This window comes from Portunus trituberculatus, chromosome 20, assembly GCF_017591435.1.
Source record: "Portunus trituberculatus isolate SZX2019 chromosome 20, ASM1759143v1, whole genome shotgun sequence".
Taxonomy (NCBI): domain Eukaryota; kingdom Metazoa; phylum Arthropoda; class Malacostraca; order Decapoda; family Portunidae; genus Portunus; species Portunus trituberculatus.
In genome coordinates, this window is record NC_059274.1 from 8,202,501 (window position 1) to 8,219,474 (window position 16,974).

The 16,974-nt window shown below is 40.7% G+C and overlaps 1 protein-coding gene across 1 annotated transcript in view; it reads right to left on the reverse strand.

The window, feature by feature from the left end:
* Nucleotides 1-9,745: 9,745 nt before the first annotated feature.
* The window catches only part of LOC123506663 (probable cleavage and polyadenylation specificity factor subunit 2), a 31,734-nt gene continuing 24,505 nt past the window's right edge, over nt 9,746-16,974 (reverse strand). The window contains exons 10-17 of the mRNA XM_045258911.1: nt 12,333-12,477; nt 12,055-12,175; nt 11,572-11,693; nt 11,220-11,372; nt 10,939-11,077; nt 10,597-10,661; nt 10,264-10,401; nt 9,746-10,010 (exon numbers count right to left, since the gene is read on the reverse strand). Of these exons, the coding sequence (XP_045114846.1) occupies nt 9,918-10,010; nt 10,264-10,401; nt 10,597-10,661; nt 10,939-11,077; nt 11,220-11,372; nt 11,572-11,693; nt 12,055-12,175; nt 12,333-12,477 (976 nt within the window). The 3' untranslated portion in view covers nt 9,746-9,917. The remainder of the gene's footprint in view (nt 10,011-10,263; nt 10,402-10,596; nt 10,662-10,938; nt 11,078-11,219; nt 11,373-11,571; nt 11,694-12,054; nt 12,176-12,332; nt 12,478-16,974) is intronic.

Here is a 16,974-nt window from a genome sequence, read left to right on the forward strand (position 1 = left end):
AAGTCGTACGTTAACGTGACGATATCGTACGATGTCGTAAGATGTCCTTGTTGTCACACGACATCGTAGAAACATTACGACAATCCAGAGCTGCATTCGACTGTCGGGAAGAGAGTTACGACAAGCAAAGCCATTTCATCGGGCGTACGATGACGTTCGATGACGCACGATGACGTTATCGAGAGATACGATGTCGTACGTGCTGCTAACGACATCATTCGACATCGAATGAGTAAAAAATCGTTAAAATACTGAGTTACGACTGGTCTTTGAGCATACATTTGACAGTAACGCACGAAAACGTTGTCACTAGAATCGTCGTGACCAGTGTGACAGCTCGTGCGTTGTCGCCAGTAAAACAGAAAAAAAAAAAACTAGCCCCAGTTTACCCACCGAAGACATTGGGACAGAGGCCCATTGGTCATGAGTATTGAGGGGCCGCCTCCCAGACCAGGAGTGAACATCCATCTTCAGACTCCCATGAAGGTGGATGTATCTCCTGTGTCACAAGAAGGCCAGCAGGAGCAATCGGAGGAGCAGCAACACCAGCACCAGCACCAGCAGCAACACAAGCTCAGGACGAGAGGACAGCTTTTTGCCTCAAGTTGCCAAGCCACGTATTTCTGTAAGGAGTGTGCGCGGTGGTTGTGGCAGCGTTGGTGAATGGTGGCGAAACGTTTTCGTTAACGTACTCGAAATTAGTAAACCCGAAGGTGGTGAAGATATACACCACCAGAGAGAGAGAGAGAGAGAGAGAGAGAGAGAGAGAGCTTTATTGGTGCTATTATCATGATCATCCTTATGAAGTATGTAGACTCCTTCCTCAAGATGTCCCTGGCGAGATGCAGCTCCGTGTCAGCGAGGACAGGGATGTATTTTAGGAGACTCATGGTGAGGTGTGTAGATGTCGATGCTGTGGGGTGATGTGAAATGGGAATCTAATGGTAATGGTAAAAGAGAGGTGAAGCGATGTAAGAGTGGGTACAGTGGAAGGAAGTAGTTAGAAATAAAGAAGTAGATTTAAATATAACAGTTTGTGGACATTCCACGTTGCTATTTTTATCATTTTATGTTGGAGGTATCGCTAGCTGAACTAGGTTTGGGTCACCCAACCTAGAAGGTTGCATATGTCTGTGCGGGTTATGTTTGTGTGAGTGTTTGCACGTGTGTGTGCATGTCATAATATGCGAGTGTTGTCATGAGGGTGATGTCAAGTGTGAGTGTTCATATCTTGTCTGAGTTTGAATTGTATTTGCTTGTGGGTGATTGTCTCATGTTTTTGTTTTCTTTTCATCAGTTTTTTGGGGGGGCTTATTTCTATACAGGAAGGTAAGGAGTCTTAAAAGGTTGTCAAGCGAATACAGGGCGTCATCGCACTTTTGTCGTATGTGACTTTTTCGACATCGTTTGATATCGTTCGACATCGTCCGACATCGTTAGCGTAGCATACGTTGTCACAAGCCAAGAAAATTTGAAAATTCTGGTTGTTCCCATTTTCTTTGGTACGTCGTACGTCATCGTTGTGGGTGTCGTACGATGACGTACGATGACATACGTCATCGTGCCAGGGATATACATAAACATAAACATAACATAACATAAATAATAGGATAACAAAGGGCCACCAGGGCCCATCTAGGTTATCTTGTATCTGTCGCACAGCGACCTCGTCATCAGTACTTAAAGATACACTTACAAGTACACAATAGATTATATACTAATTCTAAATATTTGGCCCATTAACAGGGCTAAGTCCTGCAGCGAAATCCTCTACAATTTGTGGTCCCCATACATGGGGATCATGTCTTATTTAACTATAGTAAATTTCTTATAAAAACTATCATGCAGTGCTATACATAATTATAAATCTAATAAATTTAAGTGCTTATCTAATCTGTTTTAAACATTGTCAAACTAGTGCTATTTACAACCGTCTCTGGCAATGCATTCCAGAAGTCTACCACCCTATGACTAAAGAAATATTTTCTTATATCTAACCTGCAGCCTTGCTTTCTAATCTTCCTGCCATGATTTCTAGTCCTATTTCCCTCCTCTAAGGTAAAGAAAGATCTCACATCTATGTAGTTTGTATCTGAGAACATTTTAAATAACTCTATCATATCCCTCTTATACATCTCCTCTCAAATGAAAACATGTTTAATTCCTTTAATCTATCTCTATACTCCAGGCGCTTTAATGCTGGTATCATCCTAGTTGCTCTTCTCTGAACTGCTTCTAACATGTTGATATCCTGCCTATAGTGGGGTGACCAGGCCTGTATGCAATACTCTAAATGGGGCCTAACATAGGAATTATATAAGCTACGCACCACTTCCTTACTTTTATAACTAACATTTCTATTTATAAAACCCAGGATCCTATTTGCCCTATTTCTTGCTTCTAAACATTGCTTTGAAAATTTCATAGTCCTGTCTATCACTACTCCTAAATCCTTTCCTTCCTCTACTGCCTCTAGCCAACATCCCTCCATCTCATAGTTAAAGTTTGTGTTGTCTTTACCTAAATGCATAACCTGACACTTTTAGAATTAAACTCCATCTGCCACCTGTCTGCCCATGCTATCAGCCTGTCCAGGTCTCGTTGTATTCTGTAATTGTCCTTTTCACCCTGTACTGCACATGCTATCTTAGTATCATCTGCAAACTTTGATACTTTGCTACTAATTCCTATATCTAAATCGTTAATGTACACCAAGAAAAGAAGAGGTCCTAGCACTGATCCTTGGGGTACCCACTAACCACTTCCTTCCACTCAGACATTGCCCCATTTAATACTACTCTCTGTTTCCTATCAGAAAGCCATTCACTAATCCAATCAACTAACCTACCCCTATCCCATGTAGTCTCAATTTGTACACTAGCCTCCTATGCGGTACCTTATCAAACGCCTTGCTAAAATCTAGATATATAACATCTATGCTATTTCCATCATCTAACTCCTTGGTAATATATTCTAAGATATCGAGCAAATTTGTAAGACAGGACCTCCCTGATCTAAAGCCATGTTGGGTATCTCTAATTAATCTATTCTCATTTAAATGCTCCCAAATACTACCCTTAATGATTTTCTCTAGTATCTTACATACTATACTAGTTAAACTGATCGGTCTATAATTATTCGCATCATCCTTCCTACCTTTTTAAATATTGGAGTAACATTAGCTAACTTCCAGTCCTGAGGTATCTCAGCAAACCTAAGTGATCTTTCAAAGATTAACTTAAGTGCTTCAGAAATACTGTCTACACCCTCCCTAAGTACTCTGGCATGTAGCTCATCAGGACCACTAGCTTTCCTATCGTCTAGTTCAAGAATAAATTTCCTAATAATTCCCGGTTTTATATCAATATTTTCTAAAGCTCTTAAACTACTCGTCGCACTGTTTGTAACAGGATTTCCTATTCTTTCCTAGTAAATACTGAAGAAAATTGTTCATTCAATAATTCTACTATGTCTTCATTTTGATCCACTACTACACCATCTTTTCTGAGTGGTCCAATCCTATCCTTATTTCTTTTATCACTGACCTTGTAATAACTATATAATTTTTGGGATCTTTACTCCCAGCTCTAGCTAGTTTTATCTCTGCCTGCCTTTTACTTTTTTTATAACCTTACTCAAATCATCCCTGACCTGTCTGTACCTAATCAAATCTACATCTTCCCACTTTTCTGCAACTCTCTGTATGCCCTCTTCTTCTCTCTGATCTGGCTACCTATCTCATGAGTCCACCATAATGGCTTCCTGTTTCTCTGCCTTATATCTTTGTAAGGGATACACTGCATCACTATACCCTTTACTACAACCTTAAAAATATCCCACATCTCCTGTGCAGTTTTATTTCCAAAACTATCTTCCCAGTTTACCTCTCCTAATAACTGACGTAACCTACCATAATTGCCTTTCTGATAGTTTGGGACTCTAGTCTTATTCACTATATTATCCCTACTGGAATTAATGATAAATCTAATTATATGATGGTCACTGTTTGCTAAAGTCTCTCCTACCTCAACTTCCTTTAAACAATGCTCAATATTTGTTAGTACTATGTCTAAAACCTTCCTCCCCTAGTAGGTTTATCTACCATCTGCACTAAATAGTTATCCTGAAAACTTTCCATAAACTTATTTTCACTAGCATCTCCTACCATCCTCTCCCAGTTTACTGACTTAAGATTAAAATCCCTAAGATAATTGTCTGACTAGTACACCCCTATTTATCTCATCTACCATAAGGTTGTCTACATCTGCTGACTGGTTAGGTGGTCTATAAAAGCTCCTACTCTAATAACCTTACTTTTGTTTACTCTAACATCCAGCCATAAGGACTCTACTCTGTTATCTACCTTAATACCATTAACCTGACTGGAAATGAAGGATTTTTTACATAAATAACTACTCCTCCACCTATCCTACCAATTCTCTGGTGTAAATACATAATGTATCCATCTACTTCATATTCTTTCCTATTTTCCCTAAACTTTTCCTCATTTACCCATGCCTCTGTGACACATACAACATCTAGGCCCTCCTCAACTATATAACTAGATAACTCGTCCTTCTTGTTCCTAAGACTCCTGGCATTTACATAAAAACATTTAAGTCCTGCTACCTTCCTAGATGATGTCTCCTTATTTGGAATCCTAATCTTATTCTCTCCTATTTGCACCTGGAAATCTTTCCGCCATCGCATGTCTAGGATCCGATGTCGTACGTCCTTCGTTTTGTGTGTCCTGGCACTGAAATGCTCCCAAGAGAGAGAGAGAGAGAGAGAGATCTGCAGCCGTTAAGTAATTGCTATACCAAGAAAAATCAACCTTCAGGCCAACTTTCACCTGATATACAGTTTATTTATCCTTCATTTAAATGCTCATGTATATGTACATGTTTACATCTACATACACATGTATATTCACATGTGTACATGACCTTGTTCAGTCATACGTTTGCCCCAAAGGCAGCTTCCCATCTTTCGCCCAAATCCACCAAAGCTGGAAAACACTGTATTATCTCATTTGTATGCATGACTTACCGTCTAAATCTTCGTGGCACAGTATGCCACGACTATTTCGAGTCTATTAAGGTAACATATATGGTAGGCAGCCTCGAAACATGGACATAAGATGGAAAATAAGGAGCGTAACTCGGGCGTTCCCATGTATTTTCAATAGGCAGTCAGCAATGTTTTGGGTGTAAGAGGGGTAGGATCACCAGCGGACCAATAGCGCGCTGGCTTCACTTTTGTGACGTCATGCCTCCTTGCTCTTCACCCTTCACGTATCCATAAATTTGTGGTGTGGCATTGCCGGCTCCGGCACACACGACACGAACACCACCATAACATCCATAGACGCGACGGACCAGCCACACACTATGCACCTCTGTCATGGCCCCAGCTAGAAGTTCCAACGACGACGAAACCACTAGTCTGGCAGACCACCTTCCCGGACGAGTAAAATGGTGTAATATCAAGGCGGGTTATGGCTTCATTGAGAACCAGCAGACACGGGAAGACGTATTTGTCCACGTCTCGGGTCTCACACGGTCCCTAAAGAAGGATCCTCCAAAAGAAGATGACGAGGTCGTCTTCAACATCTACCACGGAGAAAAGGGACCTGAGGCGAGACACGTGGTGAAGAAAAATACATCCCATACGCCACTTCACCCTACAGCGAGGTGCACGCGTAACACCGCCAAGGCTCCAGAACTCTTGGAGGCGAAGATCCTAGCTTGTGTGTTCACTGCTAAGGCTATTGCAGGAGCAGATCACCGTCACCTGCAAAGCCTTATCCCTCTCCTGCTGAAACACAATGGTCTCCCCGCCATCCATGTACCGCTACTTGCACTCGCCCCACCTAGGCGCCAGACGCAAACACTACAGCGTCGCTCTCAGCCCGAGAACATAGGAACCAGCGCGCGAGTGGAGGAAGCAGGGGAAGTGGAAGAGGAAAAAGACGATGGCCAGAACGACAACAGCACAACAGAGAGAGGAAAACACGCAGAAACAGCTCCGAAGGAAGAAAAGCACAAGGCCCAGGAGGAGTTGTGCATCGATGTGACGGGTGAAGACGAAGACGAAGAAGAAGACGACGAGGACGAGGAAGTGGACGTCCTGGGAAGCGGAAGCGAAGAGACGGCACCTTCGTCCCAGGCCACCAAGCAAAATCGTCCCTCCGACCCCCAGCCGCCCTCAGGCAAGCAAGACGACGGCTGGGTAACCAAGGAAAAGCGGCGACGAAGGTCTTACGATGACCCGTATGTGCTACCAAAGGACAGACGAACAACTACGCCGTCAGTTGCCCTCAGAGTCACCCACCATTGCGAGGTTGAGGCAAGAAAACCGGTCGGGAAAAGTAGATGAGGACGTGCTGACTGGCGCCTACTACATCCACGACGGAGATCACTTCGTGAGTTTCATCAAAGGATACTCAAAAGCCGGCTACATGAACTACCCGTATCCAAAAGGAAGCGATCAACCAGTGAAACGCAGTTAACACAGTGAAGTGAAGTGCAGAGACCCATTCGCTTCTTCACAGGTAATGAAGTTAGCGACACTGTCTGACTCGTGCCTGGATGGGTGACCGCTCGGACCAGTGTAGTGCGGCCGATGCGAACCTGGACGGGTGACCATCCTCTTTTTATCTAAGTACAATGTATTTTGTATTTATTTTTTATGCATTTATGTAACCATTTAGTTTTCTTTTATTATTATATACCAAAAAGTAGCAAGCTGGACCGCCCCGCAACTTTTATCTTTTTCTGTTTTTCTGTATTTCTGATTTTGTATCTTGTACTGTACCACCCCTTGTTTGTATCTCCCCCCTCTTTTCTCAATAAACTTTGAAACTGAAACTTTGCCGGCTCCGGGAGTAGCATGAGAGTGACAGGGAAGGGCGGGTTTCACTTACTTATTCAAAGGCGTGTGAACAAGTACTAAAGTTAGTCAGCTAGTTAAGTGTATTAGTAATCAATAAATCCAGTTACTGAACACATTAAGAAACTAGCAAACGAGTTACATAGTGAAGGAAGCAGTAGACACCTGCCAAGACGATAATTACTCCCAGTGAGGTATTAGCTAATAGCATTGGTTCAAGGGGTGATGTGAACTTATCATCAAAGCCAGCTGTGACCTCACTGAACGTTTCCCTTTGTATCTCACAACACAAAAGGGTAGTCACAGCCTGCCCTCTAAAGACAACTCTCTTCCTTCGCACAAAATTATAAATGCACCTAACTACACATACATTCTTCACGCAGTTTATTATATATATATATATATATATATATATATATATATATATATATATATATATATATATATATATATATATATATATATATATATATATATATATATATATATATATATATATATATATATATATATATATATATATATATATATATATATATATATATATATATATATATATATATATATATATATATATATATATATATATATATATATTGACTCCTTTACAATCCTCGGAGTCCCCCTTCTAACTGTATTTCTATATTCTCAACTTGTTTGGGTACCAGTACCTCAGTGGGCCTTTCTTTTAATCACAATTTTTGTTGCCCTTTGCCAGTTTTTCCTTTTACATAAAAAAGATTAGTTACCCACAAAGTATCGCCGTTTTCTCTCATACATGTCTCTGTCATAATTATTATATTCCTGAGCCATAAATACACCAAAGAACGGCTTCCTGATCCTGGGCTTCTTCCTCCCTCTCCTCCCTCTCACTATTTAATATCTTCAATCAAGATTCTCCATAACGATGTTTTCCATGCTCTCTCTGGCCTAAATACTCGGAAGGCTTATGGACCTAATGGGTCCCTCTTATTGTTCTCAAAAACCGTGCTTCCGTGCTTGCACCTTGCCTTGGCCAAACTCTTTCAACTATGTCTATCGACTTATACCTTTCCTTCTTGCTGGAAGTTTGCCTACATTCAGCCTGTTCCTAAAACGGGTAACCATTCTAATCCCTCAAACTACAGTCCTATAGCTTTAATCTCGTGCTTGTCTAAAGTTTTTTAATCTATCCTCAATAGGAATACGTATTCTTAAACATCTGTCTCTTCACAATCTTCTATCTGATTGCCAGTGTGGCTTCCGCCAAGTTCGCTTTACTCGTGATCTTCTGGCGTTTTTTACCAAGTCTTGGTCATCTTCTTTTAGAGATTTTGGTGAAACTTTTGCTGTTGTGTTAGACATATCAAAAGCTTTTGATAGTCTTGCACAAAGCTTTAATTTCAAAACTGCCCTCCTACGGTTTCTATCCTTCTCTCTGTAACTTTATCTCAAGTTTCCTTCCCAACTGTTCTATTGCAGCTGTGGTAGAGGGCCACTGTTCTTCTTCTAAATCTATTAACAGTGGTGTTCCTCAGGGTTCTGTCCTGTCACTCACTCTCTATTATTCATTAATGACCTTCTTAACCAAACTTCTTGCCGTATCCACTCCTACGCTGATGATACCACCCTACATCTGTCCACTTACTTCCAGAGACGACCAACCCTTCAAGAAGTCATCAGATCACGCAGGGATGCCACAGAATGCCTAACTTCTGATCTTTCTAAGATTCCTGATTGGGGCAGAGAAAACTTAGTAGTGTTCAATGCCTCAAAAACTCAATTCCTCCATCTATCAACTCGACACAACCTTCTAGACAACTATCCACTCTTCTTCAATGACACTCAATGGTCTCTCTCTTCTACACTGAATATCCTTGGTCTGTCCTTTACTCATAATCTTAACTGGAAACTTCACATTTCATCTCTCATTAAAACAGCTTTTACAAAGTTAGGCATTCTGCGGCATTTCTGCAAGTTTTTCTCACCCCTCCAACTGCTAACTCTGTACAAGAGCCTTATCCGTCTTTGTATGGAGTACTCTTCACATGTTTAGGGGGGTTCTAATCATACAGCTTTATTAGATAGGGTAGAATCAAAACCTTTTTGTCTCATCAACTCCCCTCCTCTGAATGACTGTCTTCAGTCTCTTTCTCACCACCGAAATGTTGCATCTCTTTCTATCTTTTATAGCTATTTTCATACTGACTATTCTGCTGATCTTGTTAACTGCATGCCTCCCCTCCTCCTGTGACCTCGTTGCACAAGGCATTCTTCTTCCTCTCACCCCTATTCTGTCCAACTCTCTAATGCAAGAGTTAACTAGTACTCTTAATTATTTATATCTTTCACTGATAAACTCTGGAACACCCTTCCTGCTTCTGTATTTCCATCTTCCTTTGACTTGACTTCTTTTAAGAGAGGTGTCGAGACATTTGTCCTTGAATTTTTGCAAACTCCTGTCTTTTAGGGAACTGGCAACATAGTGGGCCTTTTTTTTTCAAATTTTGTTGCCCTTGCCCAGCTGTCCCTCTTACATAAAAAATTAGATAAATAGATAAATAAATATACAAATAAAAAAAATTAAACAATAGTATATGATACTGCATGAGTAAGCTGCTGAATGGAAGGTTAGAATCCAAGAAGAATATTGCTAAGGGCTCAAAGAGCTCTTATATTAAAAAAAGAAAAAAAAAGTGCTTGCAGGCAATTGAGCTGTCAAACTATTAGCCAAACAAACTTAACTCTTCCAAATTTTCACCAGGATTCTCTTTGCATACCTTAGCAACTCATCCTTTCCTCATGAAAACATTTGGTTGACTCAAATAACAACAGAACTCTAAATATCATAGACAGACAAGGGCAATAATTCCTATTGAAAATATCTTATTTTTATTTTCATTAAAAAGATAATTCATCATATGAGGTGTGAGTTTCAAAATAAATTCTTCAATCAGGTGTTTTCATCCAACACCACATCAAAAGAAGACTGCCAGTGTGCCTCTTCCTCCTACAAGACTTATCCACGATGCACCTTCACAATGACACTATAATATTGCATACTGGGAGTAGAGAAGCTCACGTATCTCAAAATAATCTGGGCTGAGAGGTCCCTCCAGGGACACACTGCCAGAGTCTTGCTGCAAAATTAAAATATATATATATATATTACTTCCACAGCCTTGTAAGTCAGTGAGGAGCCTGCAACAAAATATACCAAACTACTATAGGCAAGTGTAAGACACTTCTCATAACTTTGGACAAGCCTTTAGATTGCATTCTTTAGAGACCAACACCATATAAAAAATGCACTCATACACTATTTGATGCCAACACACACACACACACACACACACACACACACACACACACACACACACACACACACCTTACCTTCTTGAGAGCCAGGGTTCCATTGGCACACCACAAGATGCCGGCATTGAACTCTGAGCTGATACCCGCCCTGCTGAGCACCTGCTTGAATCCACTCAGCCGGATGTCATTGATGAAGACTGGAGTGTGAGGAGGAGCCTGTGGGTGTAATGGCACACTTCAACAACAAATCTATCCACATTTCTCTACGATTGATTGGAAAGGCTGTGGCAGCATCAAAATTATGTGAGTTTCATCAGAGTATAGAAAGCCCAAGAACCAAACCACAGCCTTCATTCATATCATAGTCAAAGCATTGTTTGCAATGAAGTAATTCCTCGTAGCCACCCTCACCTGTTCTCTGGAGATGACAGCAAGAGTGGCCATGTCTTTCTCTCTCTGATTCTCTGTGGCTATCACTGTAAAAAGTAAACAAAGCTTAAATTAATTTTCAGGTTCTACATTTTTCTAAAGATTGCCATGAATATATGCATTCTGTGTAAATCAAATTCTGGACAGTTCCTGTATCTATCAAGTGGCATACTTACAGAATTTATTATGTTCCTATTTGAAAAATCTAAATATGATCAAGTGTTATGTAATATCTTACTGTACTCTAAAATCAAAGAACACCAAGAAAATATGTACAGTTATTTTAACCTGTAAAGAGAAAAAAAGAAAGGGAAAGCAAAAAACCTTGTCTGTCAGCCTCCTCCCCTGTGCCCTCAATAGTGTCCATAGGGTAGGTGACGCAGCCGTCCACCCAAGCCACTTCCATCTCCCGGCCCGCTGGCTGTAGGGCCAGTGAAGACACAAGGGACTCAGAAAGCTTGATCTGAAACACACCAAGAATTGAAATTATTCTAGTAAAGAAATCAAGACAAGAGATCTAAAAACCATAATTCAATTGAAATGTGATCAAAAATATGATGCCAGCTTTTCTATCTCCATGAAGTGCAAGTTTAAGCAAGAAGCACCTGGTAAATGTGGGACTCCATAGAGGCATTGACCACCTGGCCCAGGCTTGGGGTGAACACTTTGGCCTTGGTCATGCTGCGGATGTTTTCTGCAAAGGCCTGGAGGTCGGTGTGTGAGCCTCGCACCAAGATGACCCGCAATGGATGCATTGCCTGCGTGAACAACATTGTCATGTTAATAGCTTGTTCATTCTAACCACCATCTACACCTACTCCCATATATATAAGATGTATCTTGCCCAAACTAAGCATATTCTTATTCTAATGCATCATCTGACAGAAAATGGACCAGTATATTTGTAATATGATACGGATCAACATGATTGAAATAACACAAAGCCAAGCGGATCACCTCAACAATCTTGCGTATGCTCTCCCCATCACTGCGACCCTCAAAGTCAATGAACAGGACCTGGGCAGCCACTCTCACTGTCACTGTCTGAGACACACACTTTGTTGGTGCCTCCTCCATCTCTGAAACATTAAAACAATAAAGGAACAGTTCTCAAAATGGAATTAGTCCACCCTGGGCTTTATTTCACCCTTTAGAAGGACTTAAACTTGTGACAATCTGCTAAACAGATTGTCAAGACAAAAGGTGATTGCAAAACAAAAACATCACTCAACATACACACAATTATCATCATCTGACAACACAACACAGTGGCTAAAAAAAATATATAATTGATTAGTGACTGAAAGATATGATGCTAAAAAAATACTAAATAACTGAATGAATAAATAAATAAGTAAACAAGCAATTATCTGATACAAAGTGAGAAGGCATTTCTATTGGATACACTGAAGAAAGACCAAAGCATCAACCAAATCTCACCCATCATGTCGTCGTCATCATATGGAATCTGCAAGTCAATATTCTCCTTGTTTTCCTCCTTCAGGCCAGTGATCTCAAAGTCCTCCAGATTAATGAATTCCCCATAGTCATCTCCTCTCATCTGTGGAAAAGTTGCATTATTCCTTGAACAGCACTGGTTTTATAAAATACTTTCACATTACAAGTCTTGACCCAATAAATTCTAAGCATGATACTCAAACTACAACTTCATTAACCTTCACATTATCCAAATACATTTACAGCTGCACATCTCTAACCTTGTCTTCATGGTAAGGAAACATTGGGTGGTGTTTGCGGCTCCTGAACATGCTCTGGTTGCCTGCTTTCTCATGCAGCACAATGATGTCATGCTTCCCTGCCTCCAGACCCTCCTCATCTTCACTGTCACTTGAGCTCTCCACTCTGAAAACAATTGAGCCACATCAGTATCTTTCATTTTTCATACGATACACCTTTACAAAAACCAAACACAAGAGTTCACAATCATCTTCCTTCATCATTTCATTTGCTTTATACAGGAGATATGTGTTATCTGTGTTATCAATATTTGAAACACTTTTAAATCCCATGTTTCAATGGTAAGGAATGCACTTGTTGCTGACCATGGGACAAGGAACTCAGAGCAAACCACAACAAGACTGTTACTGTTATATTCTACAAGTACAGAATTTTAGTACAGTAAGTCCTCATTATACGGCACATATGAGGAGCCCCGAGGAGAAGGGGCCAAACTGCCACCTCGGTGGAAAATTAGTTAACAACGGTTTTCGGTAGATGGAAGCACTGTCTATCTATCCCCGAAGAGAAAACAGCGAAATATCCACTTTAAAACCCTTTCCCGGAAGGTTGAAAATAGGGTGCTGTCAATGGAAGAAAACATGATGAGGTATACAAACTCCGGACAGGACGGGCCAATACAAGCCCGCCCGGCAGCCAATGACAGCGCTGGTATCATCCCTCCATGTTTTGCTCCGCCCGCTCAGCCAATCAGCGGCGTTGTTTCATAACCGACAGAGCTTCAGTCTTTTTACCCAAGCCTGGTGAAACACACGGTTCTTGTTCGCTCTGATTTTTGTTGAATTTTCACGTAATTAGTGAACATTATGGCGGATGTTGGTGATAGCAGTGTGCCGGGGACTTCTGTGCACACCCCTAGTAGGAAAAGGCAGCCTGACAAGTGGGTGTGTAACGTGAAGAAGGCTAAAAGAGATTGAATGATCACATGCAAACACATAAACACATAAAACACCTATTAGAACACCAAAACTAAATACAAAAAATCATGAAAAATAGGAAAATAGGAATATCGATCTAAAATTTTCACACTTTATTTAACTTACATGATACATTTACTGTGCCGAGTTTGAATACATTTGAATAAAAAACATGTATACCTAAAAAAACACCATTTGGTGTTTGTTGGTGTTTTTTGGTGTTTTTTTGGTTTTACACAAACACTTGTTATCCCATTTAATTTGCGACGTCAAGACCTTTCTTTTGATGTATCATACCCTTACTTAATATCTGTTTTTTATTGTATACTACTTCCTGGACTTTAAAGGCGAATAACTCAAAACTTACTTTTTGGCGCTTTGGCCCATTCTCCTCGGGGCTCCTCATATGCGTTCCTGGAAACCTTACTGTAAATCAAAATTATCGTATACTGAACCCATTATAACATGTATTAATAGGGAATACATTCCAGCACGTCAAAAGTCACCCCTACAGAAATTAAAATACATGAAAATCGTCAAAAAAAAAAAAAAAAAAAAAAAATGTAAAGTACTGCACAAAAGAAATAAACAAAACGTTTTTATTTCCTTTCACTCGCCATGTATTCTATCAGATGATGTCTCTCCCGAGGCTAAAGGCCACTAGGGATTTCAGCCCTTACTCATCTTCCGCTGAGTGTGCAGACGAGGATAAAATGTCGTCGTCTGCACTGTCGGTTTGAAGAAAGAGGATATGGAGGAAGGGCCATCTGTAGAACCGTCGGTAGCGGATGTGGAAGGGCAAGCTGTAGCACGGTTGGTAGGTGTGACAAGGATGGCATGTCTGACTGGTTTTTTCATCATAGATTTCTTGATAAATCTTAACACTTTTCTCTACATCATGAGCCACTTTGCTATTCCTGGCAGGATTTGGGTCACATTCCTTCTGGGTTTCCAGAGCTTTTTCGATACCACCGAGACATTCTCTAAGAGTTTTGATATCCAGGCCACGCACATGTTCTTCTTCCTCGTCTACTTCTTTTTCTGTCTCTTGTGATGCCTTGTTTTGCTTTATAAGTTCATTTGAGAGAGGTTCAGCATGGCTTTCCAAAAGATCTTGAACATCATCATCATCAACTTCATCAAAGCCAGCCCTGTGGTACAGATTTACTATGTCATTTCTGATCGCACCGATGTTGTCTTCAGCTAAGCCTGGGAAGTCATGCGCGCATTCTGGCCATACTTTATTCCACACCAAGTTCATGGAAGACGTCTTCACTTCATCCCAAGATGACTTGATGTTATCTAAGGCATGCTTGATGTTATATGACTTCCACCATTCTCTGATAGTGGGCTTGCCAGGCCCATCTGTACCCTTTATCAGTTGCTGCATGGTTTGCCACTGGTAGTAGGCTTTTACTGTTTGCCATAATTATTATGAATATATTTGTGCTTACAATAGACCCTTTAATATTCCATTTATTCATCTAATTAGTAATGCATGTAAGTAATATGTAATGCAGTTAAAAAAAAAAAGGCGGGTGGGGGAAAGGAAGAGATAACAGGCTCCAAGGGTGGTCAAGTTAAAGTCAGTATTGTAAGTGGCGGGGAGGTGTGGCGTGGATGACGTCATCACCCCTGCTCCCCTGCGCTGGGCCCTATGGGATGACATGAGCAGATACCACATCTGTGGATTTTTCTTACCGTATATCGAATTGAGGGTAGTAATTTCCAAATACCATAACTGTGAATTTACCGGATAAAGAACTACCGTATAATGAGGACTTACTGTATACAGTGATACCTTGAGATACAGGTTTAATTCATTCCGTGACGGAGCTCATATCTCAAAAAACTCATACTATATTAAAACAATTTTTCCCAATGAAATGCATTGAAATGCCATTAATCCATTCCAGACTCCCAAAAAAAAGCACCCCTATTCTTTTTTATGTGTTTTCAGGTAAGAAAAAGGTGCAGGCAACCCCCGTTTAACGAAGAGGTTACGTTCCTAAAAAAACACTTTGTTAAGCGAAACTTCGTTAAGCAAACCGATTATAACAAGTTTAATCCCTGATTTGAACTTCCCTTGAGAGTAAGGTGGAATGTAAACAAAGTGCGCATCATGGTACCGCATACAAAACTTATGTACCACATTTCCACAAGGCTTTCCATTTTATCCATTGTAGAGTCACGAGTTCAGGTGGTTCTTTTAGCTTTCAAGGAAGATACGGTATCACCAGCCTTCTTAATAGAGTCTGCTGACTTGAAAATAGTAGACAGTAGATGGAGTCAAGATGGTGGCAAGCAATGTTATTAGTTTTCTGGCCTCTGTCGTGTCTGTGAATAATACCCAGCTTCACTTTGAGAGTAAGACACTTCCTGGTCTTCTTAGGAATGCTAGGCCACATTGCAGGGCATTTTGGTGGTAAGTTGAACAAGGGAAGATGAGCTGCTGGTGACGCTGTTATGTTTTGACTTGGGAGTGAGTGGTGCGCGTGATCTTGATCTTGAGCTTGATGCTACAGGTGATGCAGAGTTTCTTCTGAGTCAGGCCTTTGTATCAGCAGCGCCTGTGTTGTCCACGAGAGGCTTGATCTTGATCTTTATTTTACAGGTGTTTCAAGATTTCTCCTGAGGCAGGCCTTAGTACCAGCAGCTCCTGGTGTATTCAAAAGCCTGTCAGCTTGCATGATACGGTGGGGCTTTCAAATTTGGAAAAAATTACTTGTATAAAACTTCGTTAAAGCAAGTTTGGTGTTCGTTAAACGAGCAGATGGTAGTAAAATGAAACCTTCGTTGTAGCGAAATTTCGTTGTGTGAACCTTCGTTAAACGGGGGTTGCCTGTATTTATAAATAATAGTTATTGCACAGAAACATCATAAAACATAACAAAAGATAAAATAAATAGATAAACTACTCTTATAAACTACAGTAATACCTCGAGATACAATCACCCCAACATACGATTTTTTTATATACGACGATAAATTTCATATAATTCACGCATTGAAATACGAAGATATTTTTAAGATACAAATAGCCATCGGTAGGTGGCGCAGCGATTGCTCGGCTACCCGCGTTAACCCGAACATTCAGCCCGCGTTGTGTATCCTTTGTGCATGTATGTCTGTGCTCCTCGGCAGTGTGTATCTTTTCTTAAGTTTTGTCAACTTAAGACCCCATGATCATGAGTCCCAAAAGTAAAAGTTTGGTGAGAAACCCACAAAATAGTCTGTATTCACATACTGATTATACTTAGAAATTCAATAAATGAGTGAGTACATATGGTGTTCTGCCCGCAAGCAACTCTTCCTCTTTGCAGTGCAGAAAACCAGAAGTCTCTAGATGTCATGGTTACCAAAATATCACAGGTTGAATGAGGTGGTATCATCGGTTTACGTGGCCTTGCGTCCGATCGGGTTCAGCGGCCTTGGTTAGAGTGGTAGAAAAGGGGCCCCATGTATCTCTCTCTCTCTCTCTCTCTCTCTCTCTCTCTCTCTCTCTCTCTCCTGTTCTGATACCACTCTCATTCAAAAGTTATCTCCCCGTAACATGGCGAGAGACCCGAGGTATAGAAGTAAGGTATGCGGGAGAGGTGGTGGAATCAGACACCGTGAAATCACTGTCACTCCCACAATTCATCGTTGGTGACACAGTGACATAGAGCATATGTTTACTCCTGAT